We start from the raw sequence: 25,014 nt of genomic DNA, 5'->3' as shown, positions 1-25,014 counted from the left end.
AGTACTTGAAAATCGTGCTTATGACCAGGTCCCAAAAAGTGGTAATTAGCAACGAAAGAAAGAAATTTAGTAAAACGATTGAAGTGAGGTGAGCTCCGAAATCTGTAAGATAAGGTCATCGGAATACGAAGCAAATATTGATTTAAACAGACTGGGTCTTGAACCAGTTCAGTTTCTACAGAGTCGAGGCTTTGCTGCAGAAACACGTTAGTGACACACACATTTTGGACGAATTGAAATCAACACTTCTTCAGATATTTAGTTTTTTCGTGTTTATGAGTGAAAACGCAGCCAAAAGTGGGATCAAACGCATTTCAATCATCTGGCCAACTGGGAAAGAAGAGTGAACACCGTGGGTAACCTCTACAGCACGTGATCCCTACCCACGTGGCTTAAACCTTTACACCCTGACGTCAGTATGTATATTTTCCATTTTCTTCTCTAAACATTTTCTAAAGTGCTAACAAGGAGAATTTGTCAAACAATCAAGAGCTTCTACAGTTGGTGATCATTTCCTTTATTCTCCTTATCTCAATGTTTCATTCAGGGGTGATACGGTAAGAAGATATTTGATGCCAGTCACTCTTGGAGGTTAAAGCGCAAAACGAGCAGACCTGTTATTAAACAAAGGGGTTGGTTTCTAAACTGCGGTTCTGTGTCATTTCATAATGTCAATTGGCCACCGTAAGTTTTTCTAGCGCTGACGTTTTGGGCGTTAGCCCTTAGGGAGAGCGAATGGAGCAAACCTGCTCTTGGCCCGCAATGTTTGTACGAAAAGGGATATAGGAAGTTTTTCTGACGGAGTTTTAATTCAGTGACACACAAGTCAGCCTTTGCTTGTGTACATCATGAGCACAACTATTTAACAGGAAGAGCAGGGACATTCGCCAACTAATGTCGTACGGTATTTAAACTACTTTGAGGAGACGGTCTCCACAAATGATGTATGGTGACATTTACACCGGTCTCTACGAAGTACATTTCCTTGTTATCCAAGTATTTTCACCAACGAACTGAAATAAACGATTAAGGTAACAAAGCATGCTTTAAACTGGATTAAACATTAAAGATATGCAATATTATGAACTTATTGACAGGGTCCGGCCGCGATTAGGCTTAACCTAACTAAGTCAACTTGTAATGCTTGCTTGACATAGTCCATACACATTTTATCCAACGACCACTATTTATCTTCCCTACTTTTTCATTGTATTTTCCTAATTGCGGGGCCACATTAAGGGCTGTGCGGTTTTGACGGTTCCGCTTCCGTATATGGCTCTCATACTAGGATTCGATTTTTTTTAATGGCTTCTCCGAAAAAAGCACACGCCGCATCGTTCAGGTCATGTGATAAACACTAGCGTTCAAATCTTATAGATCTTTAATGTCGTTGAATAACGACTTGGGGTAGACTGGTGTTATTGTGATGAAGCGTTTGCTACTTTACACCTATGTTACATGACTTTTCAAGAGGTAAATCTCGAAGTGAGCAGACCTGAGCATCGTAATTCAAATAGGGGATTAAAAGATAACACGTGACATGATACATTAAAGCAAGAAAAAAGGATAAATATTGGGGAGAGAAAACAACGCATGACAATAAAGGAACAAATTTCTTTAAAGAAGGTATTATTTCGATTCGCCATCTCAGAGGAGAGGGAGGAGAGAAACAAACTACCAATCGTAGTTCTATTTTCGTTTCAACTTGGTTTCGTTGTCACAGTCTAGTGGTCGTCCCCATCAGCGCCAAGTTGCTTCAGCAGGGCCCTTCGTCTGCTTTCCAGTTCACTTTCGCTCTCACTCGAGGTAGTATCCCACGCGGTCTGGAAGAGAAAACAGCAAACCAGCCATCAGTCCACCAGACTTAGTCTCTCACTTACCTAACGTTGAATATACCGATCGCTTGTTTTAACTCTATATAAATGCTTCAAACTTATTGCTAGGCATATGTTAACAGAGTAAGGCTCAGTTTTATGAACTGTTCTCATCAAATAACCAGGCCGCAACACAAACTTAGCTGAATTGAGTCTTTCTGAAAATAATTGCAAGTTTATTTTTTTAAGGTACTGCCAAGATACACCACAGTTGCCGTTTGACTACAAATTATGCCTGGTCTCAGCTGTGATCTCCAAGTGATCCAGTTGAATGACGTAATAAGATACACCGCCAAAAGGAAAACCAATCTTACTGGCGCACCTCCACTACAAGGGACAAATGTAACTCTTTACAGGCATAAAAACCAATTCAATGACCTCCAAAATGTTTTTCCTCACACAAATGTAAATTTTGGGAAAAAATACTGCAAATTAGCACTATGCGTAAACTTAATGCTTTGTTAAAAGCCTCAACTGATTGTGAGATAAGTTTTTTAAGTGAAAAGACTTACTACAAACTATTTGCCAAACACAAAACGAAACTTACTAAAAGAAAGATCACAAAACTACTTTAACAACATTTTAATTCGTCTATAAGCTTTTACAAGCAAGTCGGAGGGAGAACAACGAGCAGCTACGAATACAACTCATCAATAAACTGCCCTCAATATAATTCATTTCATTGAAAATATAAACTTATCTTAACTTTGACGGAATAATCTCACAAATAATATAATACCAATTTAAAAAAAAGATGTTCAAAACGCTTCTCCATAAACATGTTTTGTTCAAGTCATCAGAGGGGATAAATTACCCATTGAATTACAGAAAAATCTCCGTTTCAACAGAATTTATCTCGGCACCAACAATGTCTGGATCTCAAACCCGTTTAACTGGTTAACAACCTGTATTGATCTTGTCCCAAGGGCCCCCGACTAACTCGTGTCTCAGTTCAAAATCAGAGGAGAAAAAGAAAGGGGAAGAAAGGTGTGGGAGGCTTGGAGAACTGGCGAAAATCGTTATAGAAATGTTTTCTGGTTTGTTCGGTTTTAAATTCCTTGTCGCCTTTTTTTTTGTCGCACAAAAAGCGCGCGACTTTGCTGTGGAATTCTTAAAATTTGGAAAGACTGAAAGCTCGAGTAACTCTCAGCTTCAAGAGTGATCCCCCCTTGAAGTATCTTGACTGTCCGCTTGTTGAAGTACTTGTAAAACTCAATCCCGTTCCCTCCTTTTAAGTCCTCGTTAGATTCACAAGATAGCTGCGCATGACCTATGGTAAAGACTGAGAAATAGTGAACTAAGGTGATGGTGATGGTGTCAGCACCTTATCCTGTGATTTCTTGGACTTGTCCTTTCCTTTGTCAGCTTCTCTATCCTTATCCAGATCTTTTTCTCTGTCCCTATCCCTATCTTTGTCTCTTTCTCTGTCCCTGTCTCGGTCTTTCTCTTTGTAGTCCCTTTCTTTCTCCCTCTCACGTTCTCGTTCTCTTTCTCCTTCCCTGCTACGGTCCGCCTCCTTTTCTCGAACTTTATCACGCTCTCGGCGGCCCTTGTCCCTCTCCTTCTCCTTGTCCTCTTTCTCTCTGTTGTACCTTTCACCCTCAGATTCTTCGTCGGGCTGGTAAGGCAAGAGGGTAAACATAAAATGTCACATTCATTCCAGAGGTAGTTCAGAGACTTATTGAGAAACGGCTACATAGGTGAGGCGCTACTTTTTTATAATCCCATGGTCCTGAAGGAAATCCTCCTTTGCTCTTATGATGCGAATCACTTGCTTTGGCACTAGTCACGCATTAAGTTCGAATTAGGTCTGGGAAGCATAAAGCCCACTATTCTGAAGTCATTCTAGCAAGATAATGTGTATGTGTATGTGTGTATGTATGTTTATTGAAAAAGTGCAACTTGCAGCTGGAGGGCTGAATTACGTGTACACAAAATATTAAATAAAATAATAATAAATATATAAATTGAATAATATTGAAAACGTGAATTACTAAATTGGATTCAATCTATGTGATCTAAATGTGTGTTATAAAAAAGGGTATCATATCTCTAAGTCTATTGGAAAATATAGTTCATGATTTATACATCAGGATTCGTTATAAACTCCAACTGAAGACGGTATAAAGGTGTTCGTAAATCTACAAGTCTTTGACCTGTGACCTCTTCTTTTCTTATTCTCATCATTGTTATTATGACTAGATTAGTAAAAAGCTTTCTGCACGCGAAGTGTTTCAAACTGTTCCCAAACACGAGCGGGATAGGAAAAGGGCACCAAACACACAAGATATCTAAATGGAAATGAGCTAAAAAAGTTCACAAGCTGCAAAACCTAGCCACAAATACAAACAAACAAGCTAAGAATAACAATTTAACAACGCAAGGAGAATAGTGAAGACGTTAAGAATAGAAAAAGACAGCAAACAACTACGCTCGCAAAGCACTATGGATACCCTCTTCTCTACCAGGTGGTTAAGGATTTACCCTTTACACCCTAACATCATAATGCATATTCTCCCTACTGTTCTCCATACATTTCTTAAGGTGCTGATAAGGAGAATTTGTTTTATAACCAAGAGCTTCTTTAGTTGGTGATCATTTCCTTTATTCTCATGACCTTAATGCATGATTCAGAAGTGATATTGTAGGGAGAAATTAGATGCTTGTCACTCTTAGGGGTTAAGGATTAACATGCTGTTCCCTCTTTCAACCCATCTTTTCACATTAGCTGCGTTTTACTGTCTCTCATCAGCACTTACCGATCGTTGTTTCTTCTTCTTTGATTTCTGAAACAAAAGAACGAAATATCCCGTCACAATGGACACTGTTTTAAAGCTTTGAGTAACAAAAGAATTATCAAAGCTGATAACAGCAAGCATTGAAACAAAACTTTGTCACTTAGAAAGCTTGCACTGATATACTTTTTATGTTTGTAAATGACCCTTCAGTGCTTCCTCAATGCGTGTAAGACACAAAAGAATACAATTTACGATGCAAAGAGCCCAAATGACCCTTGACGCCAAATTGGCCTTGTGTCTCGAAGCTCGATTTGGCCGTGAGGGACTAATTAAGATGATTCCTCAGTATTGGACGGCGCATCCTCTATTGGGCATAAAAATCACGTAATAAGGTGAATAGGCGCGCGCACATTCCGAGAACACGGCATTGTTTTACAATCCATGCACCAGTTGAAGAGGAACGAGTGTCTTCAGCTCTTGAACGAGCACGGTGACCTATATTTTTTTGCATAATTTTGGTGTACAATTTATCCCCTTTAAATTGGGGAAATTAAAAAAAATTCTTCGACACTTTCTACCTATCAAGTTTTTTTTAAGTGTTACTTTAAAGACCCTTGCTTCCAGCTACAGCAAAATGTAATGTGAACCGATGATTTACGCGCATGATTTGTGCCAGTACACGCATATATGGGGTAAGTTTGGCCCATTATATCTGCTAAACAAGCACGGTGACCTATCTTTTTTACTGCAATTTTCGAAACAGACATTGGTAATGAACATTTAACGAAAGTTTACAGAAAATTGTCCAATAACTTTTTATTCTGAGGAGTCACCACAAGGCAAGACAGGTCTGGTCATTACAATCTGGGCCCCTTGAAACTCTGATTTGGCTTTAATAAATTTTACAATATTGTAACTAAAAGAGATGATAAGAAGGATTAATGGCAAGTAAGTAAAAGAAAAACGATTACGCTAACCTGTGTTCAAGTCTCTGTTTAGGTTCTCTTAGGACAAGAGATACAAGAAAACAAGGACCTCCCGGAAAAAAAGCATGAAGGACAAGTGTGTTGTGACGCAAGTCAAAAGAGTGTCAACTTCAATGAAGATAGATGTCTATAAAGTAGCTCAAATCTCACCTTCTTATGCTTTTTCTTTTTTGACGAACTTGGTTCTTTTTCTTGTTCTGAAATCAACGAAGTTAACAATACTTAGAATTATGACTGACAAAGCAGGAAGTAATTTGCTGTGACTACGTGACTACATATTCCGAAACTGAACCATGTTTTTGAGAATTGAACTAACCTGATTCGGAAGCAGAGGATTCTGGTGACTTAGAGCGTGACCGCTTGTGACGTTTCTTTTTGTGTGACGATGTTTTTTCTTTGGGAAATTCTTCTTCAGATTGAGATGACTCCTATAAATGTAAAAAGACTAAATCAAAATAAGAAAAGCCTCAATTCATTCATGGTCTCATCTGGTGCTTCTAATTACTTGTGACCTAACTACAGGTATTTTTAATTTTGGATCTTAACTTCATAAACGCTAGGACTAGGTTGTTTGTGGAAACCATTAATAAAGCAGTCACTTAATTGGTCAGTAATACAACCCGTCAAGTCCGTCAATCAATCAATCAACCAAGCAATCAATCAATCAATCAATAAATCACTTAGCAATAACTTACCCCACTGGGCGATCGAGATCTTGACCTTTTCCTATGTTTCTTGGCTTTCTTTGTTTTTTTGTGTGATTTTGAATGATTATGGGTACATGCCTAACCAAGTCACAAGTAAGAAGTTAATCAAAGCCTGATCTCAATAATATGGAAAAATCACTAAGCGAGGAAAAGACGCTACGATCAATACATGAATTTACAAGAGCAATAAGTAGGCCAAAAATTGCTACGAACAAGGACGTCACTTGAAACAGCATGAGACAATTGAGAAATATTTGGGGCTTTTTACACTTCGCAGTTTTCCAAGTCTGTATGTGTACTTCCTTACCACAAAGGTACTTTCGGTTATAGGTAAAATCGTATTCAAACAAACAAAATCAAAAGTACCCCATGTACATCTCAGGATGTATTACCTATGCTAGGTGTTGTTGTTTGATTGAAAAGTCCTGAGGCAATAAGTAACGAAAAATATGTCTCTCTAATAGCAGTAGTGTGTTACAAAACAAAGTGACAACGCAAGCAAAGCGTATTAAGCAACCGCACAGTAGCACCGAAACAGTAATGTGTAGACCACTAATGACCAGCCCAAGAAGCGAAGCGCTAAGAAGAAGCGTAAAGATAACATGAAGCATGCAGCGCAGAGAGTGCGCCAAGTGTGAAGACGGCGTGAAGTGCGGTCAGGGCGCGAGGTGAAGAGCGTGCGCAAAGGGCTTAGTCTCCTTTGCAAGCCGTCCAGACAGAATAAGATATAGTTATAGCACAATCTCAGCCAAAGAAATTTGTGATTAGCGGGTTCATTGGGACTGTGTGTGTTTGCTTGTACTTATGCTTACGTTATATGTATAAATCAGGCTTATGCGATGAATAGCGCGCTAACTGTGTATCAATTGGATATTTCTCCCACCATTCCAGATAGATAAATCAGATGAATAACTTAAGCCAACCTGTCGTGATATAACTACCTCAAGTGAACCAACGTGTTCATTAAAAAGCCTTATTCGTTCAGATTCCACTGTGACTGCTGCAAATGCAGGATCTTCCTCGAGTCTTTCCCTCACCTTTAAAAAAGACATTTCCGTTATTCTTGACACTATTACAAATTTTACATGCTGGTCGAGTAAACTAGTATTTTTTAAAAAACAGCTCCCTTTGCTCAGCACACATAGATGTCCTCACATTTTATCCACACATGTTTACGAAGCTTAAGCCCTTCACAGTTAAAGCTTAATCTGTAAAGCAACTTGATTAATCCTTTATACCCTAACATCAGTAAGCATATTCTCCTTACTGCTCTCTATACATTTACTAGGGTGCTGACAAGGAGAATTTGTTTAACAATCAAGAGCTTCTTTAGTTGGTGATCATTTTCTTTATTCTCATGACCTTAATATGTGATTGAGGGGCAATGTTGGAAGGAGAAGTTATAATTATGCTTGTCACTCTTAGGGTTTAAAGGGTTAACACCCTGATCCTCCTTGCTTTCATTTTATGACCTGTTATTACAGGGTGTTTTAATGGTTTGTGCCCTTTTTCTTAAAACCTACATCTCACTTTCACATTCTGCAATCAGTATTTTGAAGTGTCTAAAATTGGACACTACTGTATGTTTAAATTTGGACAACAGTGACTAAAATTGGACAGTAGTGTCTAAAATGAGACACTGGTGTTGAAAATAAAAAATTGGACACTTGTGTGTAAAATTGGATACTAGTGCTCAAAGTAAGAGATCAGACACAAATGTCTAAAATAAAAATCAGATGTGTCTAAAACTAAAACTCTAAAATTGGACACAAGTGTCTAAAATCAAAAGACACTAGCGTCTAAAATAAAAAAATGGGATGCTAGTGTCTAAACTAAAAAAATCAGATAATAGGACCAAGTGGAGTCCAATCCAGTTTATAATCATACAAGTGATTTACAGAATTGACTGGCTGCACAATAAGAGTACAAAATGATAGTTACATGTACAATTACAGACAGAATGGGCTGACACAAAGTCCCGTTACTAATTAATCATAACTATAACAATTTCAAAAAACAAAAAAATAACTGAGGAAATAAGTGAAAATTGGCAATGAGAAAAATATCTCCCTTAGGAACATTGTCTGAAGTAAAAAATTCCTCCATTTTTGAAATTACCCAGATTTTTAGGGAAGAGGTTGTTGCCATTGTAATTGTAATCAGTTCTGTGTTTGGGTGGATTTAGCTGAGTGGACTTAGTATGATTGGCTGCTTTTACAGGGTGATTACAAGTGTCTGATTACAGCCACCTGACATAAAGACAAATAATGGCTACTGAAATTGCCTATGGATAACATGGGTTATTGACTTGCTAGGTTTCAAAAACAAACAGTTTAGAAGGCAGTTTTTTTCTCCATGTTCAAAAAAGGGCATGGAATTTTGAAACACCCTGTAGGTAATCAAGCAATTGCTCCTAAACAAAAGATAATTTTTACCTCGTCCCAAGTAGAGTTCGCCTCAATCACTGGAGTACATGACTTGAGGAGCTGCTTGAAGGAACTTTCTCGTCTTCTTTGCTAAGGGTAAAAAAAAAGGTAACCCTAAGTAACCTTTCACCTGTTCCAGGCCTACAGTCAGTGTTGGTGAGTGAGTGGGCAACAACAAACAGAGGGTAAGTTTCTAAAAAAACTGTGGTGTTGCATCTGTGGGAGAGTACAACAGGTAATTTAGTGTTAGCAACTAAGTCATCAGAGTGAAGGGCTAACACTCAAAATGTCAGCTTTAAACTCTTTACAGTGGTCAATTTAAATTTTCAACTCAATTGTTAAAACCAAATTAGAGCTTGTGGATGTCAGGGAAATAGCTGCCTTCCCTAATTTTTACATATTAATTTTCTCTATAACATGTCTAGGTCATTTTTCACCAAATTAGTTAAAATAGAGAATTTAGTAGTACAAGCCTTCAAAAAACTTTACCTCTCTTTCTTCCTTTTTCATTCGTTCTTTCTCTCTTGCTTCAGCTTTTTCAATCAGCTGCCACAGAATAATATATAATATTAAAAACAAAATGTAGGTTTGCTCAGGAACCAATTGGCCCATACAACAAGAGCTCATATTGACTGGGGCCCATATGCAAACTTTTCAGAGTCCTTCTCACTGAACACATTGAACATTTGACCACAACATTGCTGATATAATGATCTCCTTTTTTACACTTTTACCACAAAGGATGTCTCAACATTTTGTTACAGGTGTTGTGGGTAACCAGAGATCCTAGTCAAGATTTATGCAGCAGTAAAAATAAAAAGCTTTGAACTTACATGATTGAATGACATTTTGATGTTTCCAGGATCCAGTGTATCACTCCTGAGATCTCGTTTGACAAGGTCATTAAACTCGCTAAAACCAGTGTTAATATCAACTGTAAAGTCAAGATCCTGAAATTCAATTTTCTTTAATTAGAAATGTAATTCTGAGAAAAGAAGTATCTGTTTTTTGTCTACCTTCATGAACATGTACTTGGAACCCAACTAAAAATATTCTTAGTAATCTAAATTCTTTGTTTCTGAGAGCAAAAAACAAACAAAAAAAAAAAGAAAAAAACCCAGCAACAAAAAACTCTTTTAAGGTATGGGACATTTGATAAGTTAATAATTAAATCTTAAGTTTGTTTGCTTTGCCACTTGGGTAGGCAAAAAATGGCTCTCTGTTACAAATGCTTCAATAGAGAGACCCAACAAACCCCATCCTGAAGTACTATACACATGTTAACAAGCTACACAATCGCTTTCCATTGGTCAAGCAAAGACAAAGCCTTTCACAGCTCAAGCTTTTAACCTCCACCCTATTCAACCAACATAAAGTAAAGACAGGACAAATGTTCACTTTTTATCTCTTAAAAGAGAGACTAGTGTCTAACTTCTACTTACAGTATCACTGCTGAATCAGATATGCAAGTCACAAGAATTAAGAAAGTTATCATCAACTTCAGGTCTTAATTGTAAAATTAATTCTCCTTATCAGTGCCATAAGAAATATTTAGAGAATAGTAAGGAGAGTATGCATATTGATGTTAGGGTGTAAAGTAGTTTACCAAGGACTTCAGACAACTCTAATCACACTCACCATTGGCATATTGTTGATCTCACCTTCAAAATTTCTTTTATAATTTTCTTTTCTTCACTGAATCTGGCTTTCAAGTCTTCCACATAAAACTTGAAAAGGTCTAAAGGAGTTGACCCTATTAGAAAGGACTTGATGATTAGTGGTATGAATAAATTCAGATGCAACAAAATCATTTAAGTTTATCGGTTGAGTAAAAACTTAATTTCTAGAATGTTTCTCTCTTATTTTTTTTTTATTATTTGTTTGTGGAAGTTTTAAAACATTTTTAATGACCATTCTTTCATCCCTCATTCTGTTTCCTGCAATGTAAACTGAAATAGCAATCAGTGGTCTCACCAGGTTGACCTAACATGTTTGTAAAGCGAACATCTGCACTGATCGTTGGATACAAGTCAATCCATAACGACATGGAGTGAAGTTTGCCTCTCTTGTGCAACTCATCTAACAAAACCTAACATGAAAGATGAAAAGTACAGTCAGTTTGTTGCTTCCAATAAATGATAGGATTTAAGGAGAGAGTACATGTACAAGTAGATAGAGACAACTAGCTTGCAGCAGACAGAGTGAGCATAAAAAGGGATGGCATATCCTGTTACAGCATTTCCTGGTTGCTGTTACATGCAGCAACTAGAAGTGTGGAATTTGTACCCTTTCTTAGTGGGAAAGTTACCCTCAGATCATCCTTGAAGTTCATAAGTACCATTTATACTCCCCAATGGAGAAAGCCAGTGTGTCAGCAAAGTGTCTTGCAAAAGACTGTAACACAAGAACAAGGCTTGGAATCAAACCCAGATCCCTAATCCAGAGTCCAGTAGCCCAAACCCAGACCTATTGACCTAGGCTCTAGCTCACCATAACGTTAGCTAGCCCATCTCCAATATAATGAGAACAGGAACACACAGTTAACATAAAACTGCCCATAAAGGGTGAGCCTAACTGGCACATTACTGTGAAAGGAAGAACTCTCTGTAGACAAAATAATTTATTTCTTGTCAATGGCAATTTAAGTTAGCTTTTATATTAAAAGGATAGTAGGGGTTACTTTTGACATTTTGAGTTCTTTTTGCATTGTTTGAAATAAAGATTTTATATGTATATATGGCATTATAAGCAAACCCCCCAAGAGAAACTGCATTGTATACCATGACTATTATTTTCACAAGCAGCAATACAACTTGTTTAAAGAACTGTGGTTGTTTCAAAATCAAGAACAGCTTCATTAAGTATGTTTACTTGGGTTAAATGTGACAGAGTAAACTATCTCTCATATTAAATCTTCCTCAGTCAATTCAAACAGCTCAATACCAGAACATGAGACAGAAAACAGCTTTTCTGATATTGTAGATGCAGCTATTCACACAATCTTCTTAAATTCAAAACAATGTGTGGAATTTGATCCACACAAATTAACTCACCAGAAATCCTTCCCTATTTTTTCTTTGCTGTCGTTTCACTCTGTTCTTCTCTCTTTGCTTCTCCTCTTCTTCCTCCTGTTCCAGAGCCCTGATGTGCTCCTCAAATGATATCAACATGTCTTCTTTTTCACAGTCTGAACATCAAATGATATTAAAACCATTAGGTATTACATTACCATGCCTCTCGTATTAAAGATGGCACAACTCAATCAGAAAAATCAAGTTTTGCTACCTTGAATTTCATCATCATCTTTATAAGTTGGGTGTTCTTTAAGCATCTGCAAGGCCTGTTCAGAGAAATTCATTCAAATCAGGACTAAAAAAATTGAACTGCCATTGTCTTAGCTACATTCTATCCTCTACACTCCAACTTAACAATTGTACATATTCTAGAGGTAGAGCATACAATGAAATTCTAATTGAAACTATTAAAGAAAATATAAGCTATTACATTGTCCTACCCTACCTTGTAATAAGGTATACAGCAGAACTCTACCAGTCCTTATCTTTTGACTATCAAATTGAGGGAATGAACTACCATAATTTCTGGCTGTTTACCCACACGGCCGATTAACTGTACCAGCTGATTATTGCATACAGCGGAAAAAAAAGTCAACAGATTACCCACACTGGTGGATAACCCACACGTTATATTACTCAACTTTTTGGTGGTGAAAATGTGACATCAAGGTGATACATTTCAGTCTCATAAAAGTTGTCTGATCTAACTTTTGAAAACTTGAAAGCTTCTTTGTCAAGTTTGAAGGTCAAAGAAATTCAGACACATGGACAATTCTGTGTCAATGTTAGCATGTACTTTATTGATAAAATTATACGGTAAAAATACTAGCGGCCCATAACCAAATCTCAACATTTCATACTTGACAGAATGCAAATTTGTGGCCACATTTTGTGCAAGGGATAGTTCAGTGCCATGTTGCTTTGTTGAAAGAAAGCTGGGTAAGTGTTAAAACTTGAATTATAAGGTACTGTTGGCAATTTCTGAAAAAAATAGATGTCTCTGGTTCTATTGGCCTAACAAGTCCCTTAAAATGGGAAAATGATCTTTAGCTCAAGCTAGTGTTAAATGGAAATTTGTTACTGATGCGCCGGATATCTTTGGATTATTTTTGTCACCATCAAGGTTTTGTTTTCACACATGCCAATAGCAATTTGTTCGTCACGCAACTAATTATGCGTGAAATAAACTCGAGTCAGCATCATGTTTTCATGCTGCTTTGTGGCACTCTTAATATAATAAAATTTATTTGAGAGGTGGAAATGCATGTAGGTGAGAATTTTTTTCAATTCAACTACAAGTAGATTTTAAAATTGTCACATAACCCACACCTTCCTATTACCCACAGTGGCACGCATTTAATGCAAAATCAACAGATTACCCACAGGTAAACGGCCAGAAATCATGGTACTTCTTCTGCCCTTTTTGAGTACGAAAAAACACAGTGAATTATCTTTAAGATAAAACTAGTAGGCACAATGCAGAGGCTCTACTGAGGGGCTGAATAAAAGCATTCATGAAACAGTATTGAGAAAAACAGTGATAAACATCTTCATGTTTCAATTAACAAAAAAACCTGAATACTGATAATTACAAAATTAATTTTTAGTACGATTACTCCAGTGATCATAGAGATGCACATACTCTGATTGGAAGAAGATTGCATCATATCACAATATTATCACCTCATACATGGTGATTATAGCAGGTGTGCTAAATTTCAGAATGGCTGCCTCATATTTTGTCAGTATTACAGAGGAAGCGATGAAGGAAATAAAGAAAATACAATTCCAAAGAGCCAAAAATGCTATTAAGTTTGTAGTAACACTTCAAAAGAAAGACATGAAGTTTCTGCTGGTTGAATTAAATTAATTTAACAAATTCTAGTGGAAACTGGCTCTTTATCTTGATATGAATAATCAAAACAATTGAAACAGAATGGTTTCAACATCAAGATGAATATTTAAACAGAATTAGAAAGCACCTATGCATTAAATACTAAAACTATTCTTTGTCTCAGGCTCACTGAATATTGTTGATTATTAAGGGAATTATTCAACAATATTCATCAAGCCCAAGTATATACTTATTAAATAATTATAACAAAAAATTGATAATGATAATAAAATACTAGCTGGACAACATAAAGCTCACCTCAGTCCAAGTGGTCCTGTAAGTAATACCAGGCATGGAATTGTACACTGTTAACATCAGCTTTCTGTTGTGTGCTCGTTGTTCCTTCTCCTCTTCCTTTTCCTTCTTTGTCAGGAAGAAAACTACATCCTCAAACACATCTTTCCTGTCTCTTTCATGTACAGCCTCCCACATTGGTTCACCATCAAACAATTCCCCTGCCCTGCGCCATCGCACTGAAGAGTGCATCTTAGGATGCTTTTCCAAGAAGCTACGCAAGTCTTCACGAGCCTGTTTTGCTTTTTGTCTTTGTTCCTCCTATGAGAAACACAAGCAAAAGATTTAATCAATTTTTCATTTATTTAGTATATTGTCATAACAAAGTGTTTAATAAACTGATATGCTACATGTATCTATGAAGTGTAATGCTTTGCCAATTTCTAGTGCAAGCTGTCTAGGGTAATCTTAAGGTACCTCCACACAGCGGCGGGTTGCATTTTAGGGCAATAACCATACTCCCTAACTACTTCTCTCCAACTCAATACATACAACATGGCTACTGTAAAATGGATAAGGCTGACCTTGAGAAGATGCTCGTCAATTAAATCCCCCAATACATAAGGCTCAACCTTTAGGCCTTCTGCAATGGGTACCTTGTGATTTGAACTAGCCCTAATATCCTCACTGACAGGTGACTGAGGTCATGTACTCTGCTTACTAAAAAAGCTATTGATTTCTCTACCCTTCTCCAAATAAATTCCACTTTGGCAAGTATTTAACAAGCAAGTTTGGTGTGAGGGCTACTTTAGCAGTACATTCTTGGCAGGTTGCTAGGTGTATGTACATCAGTTCTTATTCCTCATGCATGATTGCTACCAGCTCTAAACACCACCCTTTTAGGAACTGACCTCCAAGCTCATCTAATGTTGATTAGCTTAGAAATGACATGGATACTAGCAAACACTAAAATCAAGCCACAAGTATCAAAATGCTTAGCTTGTGTTACTGGTGATAGACATACGTGTGCATCTGAACCACAAATAAAAATCATGTTTATATGTAGCAATAAGACTTATTAATATCAAATCACTAGCAGTGACTGTGGCAAATATGAAGTGAATCCTGTTTTTTCATTGGCTATCTGAGCAGGCAAGACAAGCCTATCCTGCCCGCTGAAGTTTACCAGCTTTGATTCCACCCAAGAAAGGCTTGGAGATGATTTACAGAATTTTTGGATGTTGAGAAGGAGTCACAAATAGTGGTCAAAGAAAGTCAAAACAAAGAACAAATAAGCATTTTTTTGTGGGTTTATTGTACTACAAACACTCCAAATAATCAAGTCATTCTTGATTTTCTATAGAGCGCAATATTTATGCTATAAAATAAATCCTCTATTGACCAAAAGTTTTTGGTCAAGATGGCTGGATATGGCTGGCTGCCTTGTTCTTTTTTCTGTTTTTATGGACCTCAACTTTGTCTTGGTCCATAAAAACACAAAAAAAGAACTCTGCCAATATCCCACCATGTTGACTTCACCCTTGGTCAATAATGCATATACATCCTGTATATCATTGAAATACAAACGTAGTATGGAAACTGTTAAGAATAAGATACCTTTTCCTCATTGGCCCTTTTTGTTTTATACTCATTGAATGCTTGTTTTTTCTCATTCATTTTCTTCAGGGCTCCATATCTGGGATCATTAACAATCATTCTCATGGCATTATCCCAAGTGGAATTAGATGGAACCTCCTGTCCATAGGAGTAAAGTCAAAAACACCACATTACCAAGTATCAAAGTTTAAATATATTGCACAGAAGATACATTTTTGGTGTGTAGTATTACTGGGTATTTTAACAAGTTAAAGAGGCTATAAGGTGAGTCAAAAAATTAACAACAAGTAAAAATGCTAAGCAATACTACACACTAGAACATCTAAAAAGTTATTTATTTATCCAACTAATTTAAAATGTTGTCCATTTTTTCCTCCCTTGAAACAACTCATGAAAGAGTAATTAACCTGTCAGACAGGTTTTTTCATTGCACAGAATAACCAACTGTCCAATATCCAGGATATTTTTAATTTGTTTGCACATTATTTGTACTCTACTGTACATAGCGCAGTCCAATAGAAAAATTTATCACCATGGGACACTGCCATAGACAGTGTCCTGAATGAACTGAAATTTGAGAAATGCTCTTTAATAGCCTAACCATCCCATTAAAAGGACTAAATTTATATTAAATCATGGTTGTATTAACAAAGATCAGCACTTCACATAAAATAGAGCATAATGTTGCCAACATGTGCATGTTTAACTTTGCTGCTTGGAAATTATAGAATGGATAACAAATATAGCCTGCTAAATTACAGTACAAAATGTACATTACATTGTTTTATGCAAGAGGACAAAGACCCTACCTCATCGAATTGCAAAATTACCATTTTGGCTTCAAAATTAAACCCCCATTTCTTTAAGGTTTAAACAGGCTCAAAGATTATTGGCACATGTAAATGAACTACCACATGTACATAAATTTTATTGTTTACTTTCAAGAAAACATATCAACTTGCCTTTTCTCTCAGGAGTTCTTTGAAAGCTTGTTTAGCTTCTTCCTTTGTTTCATAAACATACTCTTTCTTCTCCACAGTGGCAACAGCTGGAGTTTCACTTACATTCACTGCACTGTTATGTCAAAGTAAAACAAAATGGATTATCACAAATGTCTAATTTTATCAACTCTTAAATAATTTGCTGTTTGTTTTTAAACTGATAGTGTTGTGAGGTCCAGAAAGGAAGAATGGTTAAATCATCACACAGATACAACATCATTCAATACACTTACTCAGCCAGTCAACAAAGTTGACTGATAATACAAATATGGACACATTTTATAGCTCCTTGTTGACTATAAGTAAAAACCATTTGACGACAAAAATAAAAATCACTCACAGAGGAAACACTTCTTTAACTGACCTTGCCATGGGGTAATCTTGGGCAGTTCCCTCATCAGCTTTTTTACCATCTTTTTCATCACTTTCCTTGTTCTCATCTTCATCTTCTTCTTCTGAAACTTCCTCTTCCCTAGATTGTTTAAAAAAGTAATCACAATTTAACTATTATCTCTGTAGCATCCTATGCCCAGCTTATATTTGAAAACTGTTTGACCTCTAAGGTGGTTTGTAAATAGTTTTTTCATAATGAACAATAAAAGAATGCATAACAATTGACATGCACGTTTGCCAGTCATTGCCAATTCCTACATTGTAACTTTGTCATTCATGCATGTTCAAATCATTTATGTAGACATGAAAGTTGGTATTGAAGATTTCAAAACTAAATATAAACCTGCAATCACTGAATAGGATTTTCAGACAAACTCAGAAAAAATGCTTGAAATACATGTACTTTTAAGGTTTTCACTCTTTGTAAAAAAGATAAACATCTCTTTACTCTGTTTCCCAAAGCTGACAAAAATGGAAATACTGCAAGTGTGTCAACATGCCTTACATGAACAAGTACATATTCATTAAGTAAAATAACTAAACAACCAAGTAAAGGAAGCAAACTTTGCATCATTGAGAAATTCATACAAAATACTTACTCTTCTTGTTCTTGTTCTTGTTTTATTATTTCTGCCACAAGATTAAAAATAGCATTGGTAATTATGTACAAGAACCACATTACACCATGCTCTGTAACAAGAATGCACATAACCTCCTCCAACACAAAGCATTTGAAATTCCCATGAAAGTTAACCACTAATATATTTGTGTTAAAATATCAATAAGTGCATTCCTTGTAGCCAAACTTACCCTTAAGTTCAGCCAGTTCCTTTGGGATTGTCCAAGTTGATTCTTTGGTTTCATTATTGTGATAATAAATTCTACCAGTGTCTGACTTGTGCTCTTTCCAAGGACAGGAGTCAAGTTGAACCTGAAACATGTCAAAGGATCAACTGTCAACAATCAACCAAAACTGAATCTATAAATTTACAGACTAAGGGACTGCAGTGTAGCAATTGATACCTGAGTGAAAAATAAGCACTTCACTTCATTCACATTCATTTTCAACAAACATGTACAAGTATTTTCTTTTGGTCTTAAAAGACATTCATATATACATGTGCATGTATGCTGTACTTCAGGTTTTTGTTTATTCAAAAATTGGTCAAACTAGATGTTATCAAGTTTTAGTTTTAATTTGTCTCAGATCCATCACCAAACTAAGAAAAAAATATATAAGATTGAAAAAAATTGTAAACATAACAGGTGCCTGGAGGGGTGCTGTGGAATGGTTTCCAAAGATGACCTCCTTGCCACCTAGAGAATAACTTCCCTCCTCAAGCCTCCCATCATGCATGTAGCTCCTATACATCCATACCACTGCCTAGCAGTTTTACACTACAACTGTTCATGTACATGCTCCAAATTAACACCCTACATGTACCTCTCCTGGAGTCTTGAGTTCTGCTGGCTTTTGCCATGTGGACACTTTGGTGTCTGTATTGTAGAAGTATGTTCTCCCATCAGGAGCCTTGTGTTCTGTCCATGGGGTCTTTTTCTGAAAATTGTAAGATTACAAGAGGTTACTTCACTTCACAAAGCAAACACACTGAAATGTAATCACATACACAACACTCAGAACTACGCACAAGTCATAGCAAATATCAAGAGAACTTACAATTTCAAATTTACAGTATTGAAAGAACAGCCCTAAAATAACAATTTACTGTTTTATTATGAGATACTAGGAAGTTAGCTGCAGATATTCCACAAAAGTGGCTTTTCTTGCCTACAGTTTCCCAGACAAATTGGAATTTAGAATATTCATTATGTGGAGGCTGGAAACCCAGAGGACTTGTAGATCAACTCTTAGAGCAAGGACAAGAACCAAAAACAAACTCAATCCACAAATGACACCAGGTCCAGGAGTCAAGCCCAGGCCACAGTAGGAAGGAAGTCCCCTCATCAACACACCACTCCTGCAGCTTACATGTAGTAGCACTAAACTTTCATTGCTTGTGTTATGTAAAAGGTGCTTAAAATAAAACACCTGTACTACCAGAGGCTAAAACATATTGCTAGGTTTAAAGGAGGCTTGAGATAGTTTCTTCATCTTTAGCACTCATTATCTAGTTTAATAGCATTAACATAACAACTGCCAACATCAAATTGTTCAAGCCACCACACATCAACATATATCTCACCCCAGGTGGGACCACAAGGTGCATCTCCATCCACATAAAAGTTTAATAAGATCAGAATAAAACTGACAACTGAACTGCCGAAGAAGACACTTCTAACATGAAATATGCATTTATTTGAAAAAGAAGTGCTCAAAAAAATGAGACCTCTCTTAGCAAAACGTACACCAGTCACTTTCTGTTTTCACACAGCTTTCCATTTACAACCTGTTTGTCAGCTGTTTGGAAAAATTTGCATCCGTTTGAATGGCTTTGGTCATCCATTCAATAGAAGCATCCATCGAATGGCTTGGTCATCCGTTCATCAAAAACATCAGCCCGTTCAAATGGATTGGTCATCCATGCCTTGAAAAACATCAGCCCATTTGAACAACTTGGACTATTTTCTGTCAAACAACTTGTATCATCCATTTGGAAGGTTCAAAGGTTCATTCATTGAAGATAACTCCATTCAAGCAGCATCAGTCATCTGTTCTAATATTTAGAAGATTTGTCCAACTTCATTAGCTCAAATTTCGACCATAAACACTGTGTGTACACAGGCAATCACATATTTTTTTCCTGATCTTTCTCAGACAACCCCACACAATAAACACTTTAGCTTTCTGTATACCCAGCATTCTCCCTATACAGTATTCGGCTTATTACAGCTTGAGTCAAGTGTAAAAGGAAAACACTTTTTCACCGTTGATGCGATAATATTCATTATTAGACAAAGAATCTATGCCAAAGACACAAGTATGTTAACAATGCATTTCAAAAGAAGCCAGTCAAACACCTAGATTTTCACTGTTTGTGTGTTAATATTACAAAATCTTTTTTTCCATCAACTCTTTTGTTAGTCAATAGGACCGCTTAGAAACAATGGATTGGATAGTGTTGCGTTACCTGTCACACATGTCTACTTTATGCAAATATCACAAGATTGTACTATATTAAAACCAGAAATGGAATCGTGCACAGATGTTTACAGCATCGAATTCACTGTCAGAAGAAAAGATAAGGGAACAATTTGGCAACATGCAAAGCTGCTAGAAAAAAGTTGTAGTCGTGCTTTTGTGCAATAAAGTGGCAATAAACACTTGACACAACAAAGATAAATAATGACAACTTGACCTTCAAGGGTTGTTCAAGTTTTGCTTTTAATAGAAGATGCGGAACTAAGTCTCAGTTACCAAACTTGAATACTTCATCAGGCAATTTTATAGTAACTGTGGGAAGTCAATATTTTTGTTACATCAGAACAGTTGACCATCCATTGGAACATTCTTTAAACATGAGGTTCCAACAAAACCTGGATCAGACCAGATCTGTCCATTAGTTCAGAGTGATAACCTACCCTTCAGCCTTTATGACAATTGTTTTTCATGAGCTGTTCAAAATTAATCATGAGCTGTTCAAAATTAATCATAAACCTGTTCATCCGTTTATGTTAACCCATTTGAAAATTTTCACAAGCTGTTCAGTCATTTGTGTGACCCATTTGATAATTTTCACAAGCTACTCAGTCACTTGGGTTACCTGTTTGAAAATTTACACAAGCTGTTCACAGTACTTGATAACCCATTCAGCTGTTTGATAGCATCTGTTCAAACGGGCAAGTTACCCGTTTGTTACCTGTTCAGTAGCCGTGCCTTTCACCCATTTAACAGAAAGCCATTAGTATACCTTTCTCCCTGAGAGGTCACAAATTGTAACTTTCTAGTTTATATAGAATTATTAATCTTATCATAACTTTTGCTAGGGACAGTGGCCATCATCCTAAAATGTAACCTGGCTGTAGAAATAACCAACCAACACATCAGGGCGTGAAATTAATTTTTTTTTTTCTGATAGCCACTTGGCTCCTAAATTCTTCAAAGTAGTAGCCAATTCAAAAAAAGTTGGTCACCATTTTCAAAGACAAACAAAATCTTTCTTTATGCTGTCAGCGTTCTAGATAGACCCTCCAAAATTAAGTTAGGGAAAAGATCTTTAATGTGCAACAAAGTGGACACTAGGATGGATGATATGCAATGTTAAAGCTCATCTAAATCCAAGATGGCGTCTAGTTATTGATCGAGATGCATGTGCTACGTTTTGGCAACAAACTTAACGAGGAAGTTTGCTGCAGATTTATCTCTGCAAATCTTTTTAATTCACTATATCTCTTGGTAAGGTTATGATGAAACACTCTAGTCGCCAATTTGACGACTAACTTTCAGGATTTGGTCGCCAAAGTGAAAAATTTAGTCACATTGGTGCCTGTGTTAGGCACAATTTCACGCCTTGCACATAATATTTTTTCAGTTGTACCTTTGGAGGTTTTGGTTTCTTGACCTTCTTCTTCTCTTTCTTGACCTCTTCCTTCTCATTCTGTTGTTGCTCAGATTTGTTGGTTTGTGTTGGGCTGTCTGCAGGTTTATTTTCTTGTTCTTGGATTTGTTTGACTACTGAAGGGGAGCTGGTGCCCCCAGACTCAGCTGCCACTTGCATAGGTCTCACAACAGCAGGCACTAAGAAAATTGCAGACAAACAAACAAATTTGAAACCATGCACACTGAGAGGCTGGAAAAAAACACTGATTGACCCTTTAAAATACTTGTGTCTCTGGATTGTGTAAATCATGATGCAAAACACCTCAACAAGTCTGCCTCAGATTATAATTCTAATAAATTATCTTTGTATAGAAAACGTTAGACAAAAACTGTAGGATAGCTTGGCTGGTTGTTGAGGTTGGAATTCTACAGATTTGAGAACATGGTACAAGCACCAGGAAAAAAAAAAAAGCTCACTCAAAAGTTAACTAACTGATTCACTGGTTTAAATTTACATACACTATTGCTATAATAGCAACACACAAGAAGATCTGACACAATTTTTTAAACAATTTGTAAAGGACTCAACAAAAAGTTATTAAAAAGCTAATAGTATTCTTACTCATCACTACTGGTGAACCACTACTTGGTATTGGTTGAAATGTTCCAGTCACTTGCTGCCCCATAGTCTGCTGGGGAAGTTGTTGAGGATAAGGCATTCCAGGCATGCCACCTGGGGGATAAGCCATTGGCTGACCAGTTGGCATGGCAACAGGCTGAAAAGGAGGCATTCCGGGGGGACCATATCCAGGTGGCATCATTGGTATTCCTGCTACCTGTTAAACAAATACAATGCATTGAGTTCATGTCTCTACATACACGTTGCTGTAAAAATGTACTGCATCACCTTCAGATAGGTGATGTAAAGGAATGATTTGTGCTTAAAGAACAAGTTGTTGGACAGCCACAAGAAGAATGTGTGCATGCAAGAGATTTATTGCAAATGCATGCAATAAGATTTGTCTTTTTTTCTTCACTGCACTCTACTGTACTTTTTAATGCATTTTTTAAAAACTGATGTGGTTTGCAAAATAGTGTCACTCAACTTTCTTAATTATATGCAATGCTTATGGTTAACCACAATCAAGCCAAATAGATTGTCCGAAATTGGTTCTTCAGTTGACTACAATATATTCTCTTATTTGTTTCAATTATTTTATCCTACATTATGTGTTTTGAAAAGTCAGACTGATTCATATTAGGATTATAGCCATGACTGGACTTTGCAAATTACACATTTTCAGCATAATCAGTGCTTTCAATTAGATCTGAAGCAGGTGGCTACCTAGGTGGGACCTGCCAGAGGATAATGTGAAAAACCAATTTCCCTCTCGTTAGCCCATTAGTTCCATTCAGAATAAACAGGCTTTATACAGAGTCTTTGGTGTTAGACTTTGATAAATAATTATTAAATATGAGTCTCCTTTGAACCAATCATTTAACTGATCCTTTTATTTCTATACAAAACTTTTTGCTGACACATAAACCTGCTCCTAAACTTTCACACAAAAGTCCTTTGAAAGGATATATGGTTACTTGTTACTGACATTTGAGTCAACATGTTCTTGAAAACCCAATTTTTTTCTTGCTGGAAATGTGGTATATGCTAAAACAATATCGATTTTTTTTACCAAAACCTTCTTCTAAAGGTAAAAGTTGACTGAAAGAACTCTAAAACATCTCAAGATGTTTTAGGTCTTACTGCTGGAGTTTGCTTGAAAGCTTCCAAAAAGTCGCAGAAAGACTTTTAATAATGGCAACCACCCAAAATTGTATAATACTAAACACTTTCAACAGGAGTCTACAAAGACAATACAAGATAGTATCCTGTGTATCAACTTTCGATAAGCACTTGTTCTTAAATTTTCTTGCTAAGATCCAACCCTTTCTTCACCTAGCCAAGACTGATTCTGTTGTTTTTGATTCATACATCACTTTCAGACTCACAGCTGCTTTAAGTATGATCTTTGTTTGCAGAGTTTCCTTTGGCTTGTAATTGGAAACAAATCCCTCAGTCAGACATGGTTTGATGCTACTCTGGTTTACAGATTTAATGAATGTAACCAAAGAAGTTACAATTCATAGATCCAACATTTTGACACTCCTGTCTAGTGCCTTCATCAGGGGTGATCTAAACACTACAACAAGAGGTCCTTTTACACAATCACTATCTAGCTGCCTTTTCCTAATGAGGTTAAATAGGCATCAGGAAGCAAGCTGCCATCATCACAATTTAAAGGAGCGTGGGTGGAGTTAATATGCCAAGCTTCCAGACAAAGGTACTGGTGGTAATGCCAATTAGTGGTGATAATTTTAGACTTATCCCACTCAATTGTAAAGTTAGTTGGGCAAGTGTGCTCCAATAAAGCTGAATTTTCTTTCTTGCAAAAGAAAACCGCTTTTTGATGCTCTTTCAAACATGTACCAAACTGATGGTTGGTCTGTCTGATGTATTTGTTCTCATAATCATTGCAAGGAATAGATTAAATAGCATTCGTTTGTTGTTATTTTGTGACAGGATCCTTCAGTTTGGCAAATTAAATCAATATAATTTAAACCTCTCAGTCTCCTGTCTCAAAACACAAATGCACTTTTAGCAATTGAAAATTTTTTAAAATTATTTTTTATTGGATGAAATTAAAGGTAGGCAGCAGTGAATTACACGACTTGTATTTATTGGAAAAACCCCAGGATTATTTTTTTCCCCAGAGGTGTTCCATTAATGATGAATTCAGCCACTAAAGTTTATATAAGATAGTTGAGTTAAATAAATTAGCCAATGAATTCCTTAGGGTAAACAATCAGGTTTTCCATCAGATTGAAAACAACCATCAACCTTACATTAATTCTGAACTTATGGCTGAAGTAATGATATTGTAGTATGAGTGAAAGGGTAGACACACAAGGGCATGGGGTGAAAAGGAGAAAAGACAGAGAATTCTTTGATGCACAAGAGATCTTCCCTTGGATTTCACATTACAGCCCTTCAACCCAAGAGATCTGTTTTTTCCACTCATCATCAATTCCGTCTTGCAAATTTACTCCTATTTCTGGAGTTTGATTGCATCTCCCTATCTTCAAAGTACATAGAAACTGCTCAAATTGCAGATTTCCTTGTCTTATTAATCAACTAAAATTGTCCGAAAACACTTTTTTAATAAAAATTACACGTTCATAACTGTTGTCAAACTGATCATTCTTAGCTTACCGGATAACCACCGGGCATCATTACAGGCGGTGGGTTTCCAGAGTAACCTTGTCCACTTCCTGAGGAAGAAGGGTATCCTCCAGACGCCTGAAAAGAGCAAAGAGGAGTTACCTTAGGAAATTCTGCATCTTTCACGTGGTAAATACATTTCTCTTACATTCAAAACATACCATTTTCCGGCGCTGGCGAACAGAGTTATCGATTCACTTCTTAATGTCAAGCGCGTGTGCTGCTGTTTCCCACAAGGCAATGTTCACCTTATACATCGTGTACGTGTAATAAGGCTTCCTTTCCGCAGAGGGAT

General features: G+C 36.6%; 1 protein-coding gene across 1 annotated transcript; it reads right to left on the bottom strand.

Annotated features, from left to right (window-relative positions):
- Positions 1-501: 501 nt before the first annotated feature.
- On the bottom strand, positions 502-24,948 carry LOC131788729 (pre-mRNA-processing factor 40 homolog B-like). The gene is made up of 25 exons (XM_059105811.2): positions 24,881-24,948; positions 24,711-24,797; positions 22,065-22,278; positions 21,441-21,640; positions 18,389-18,502; positions 17,755-17,875; positions 17,544-17,574; positions 16,916-17,023; positions 16,513-16,624; positions 15,551-15,688; positions 13,958-14,254; positions 12,017-12,071; positions 11,785-11,918; positions 10,706-10,820; positions 10,393-10,484; positions 9,565-9,681; positions 9,221-9,277; positions 8,741-8,821; positions 7,247-7,342; positions 6,294-6,383; positions 5,915-6,026; positions 5,749-5,795; positions 4,634-4,660; positions 3,199-3,492; positions 502-1,823 (listed from the first exon to the last, which is right to left on the bottom strand). Exons 1-25 carry the CDS (start codon positions 24,881-24,883, stop codon positions 1,725-1,727), a joined length of 2,841 nt encoding a protein of 946 aa, XP_058961794.2. The 5' UTR covers positions 24,884-24,948; the 3' UTR covers positions 502-1,724.
- Between the last annotated feature and the right edge of the window lie 66 nt (positions 24,949-25,014).

This window comes from Pocillopora verrucosa, chromosome 1 (assembly GCF_036669915.1).
Source record: "Pocillopora verrucosa isolate sample1 chromosome 1, ASM3666991v2, whole genome shotgun sequence".
Lineage (NCBI taxonomy): Eukaryota > Metazoa > Cnidaria > Anthozoa > Scleractinia > Pocilloporidae > Pocillopora > Pocillopora verrucosa.
The sequence above is the reverse complement of the archived record's forward strand: the minus strand, read 5'-3'. Positions and strand labels throughout refer to the sequence as shown.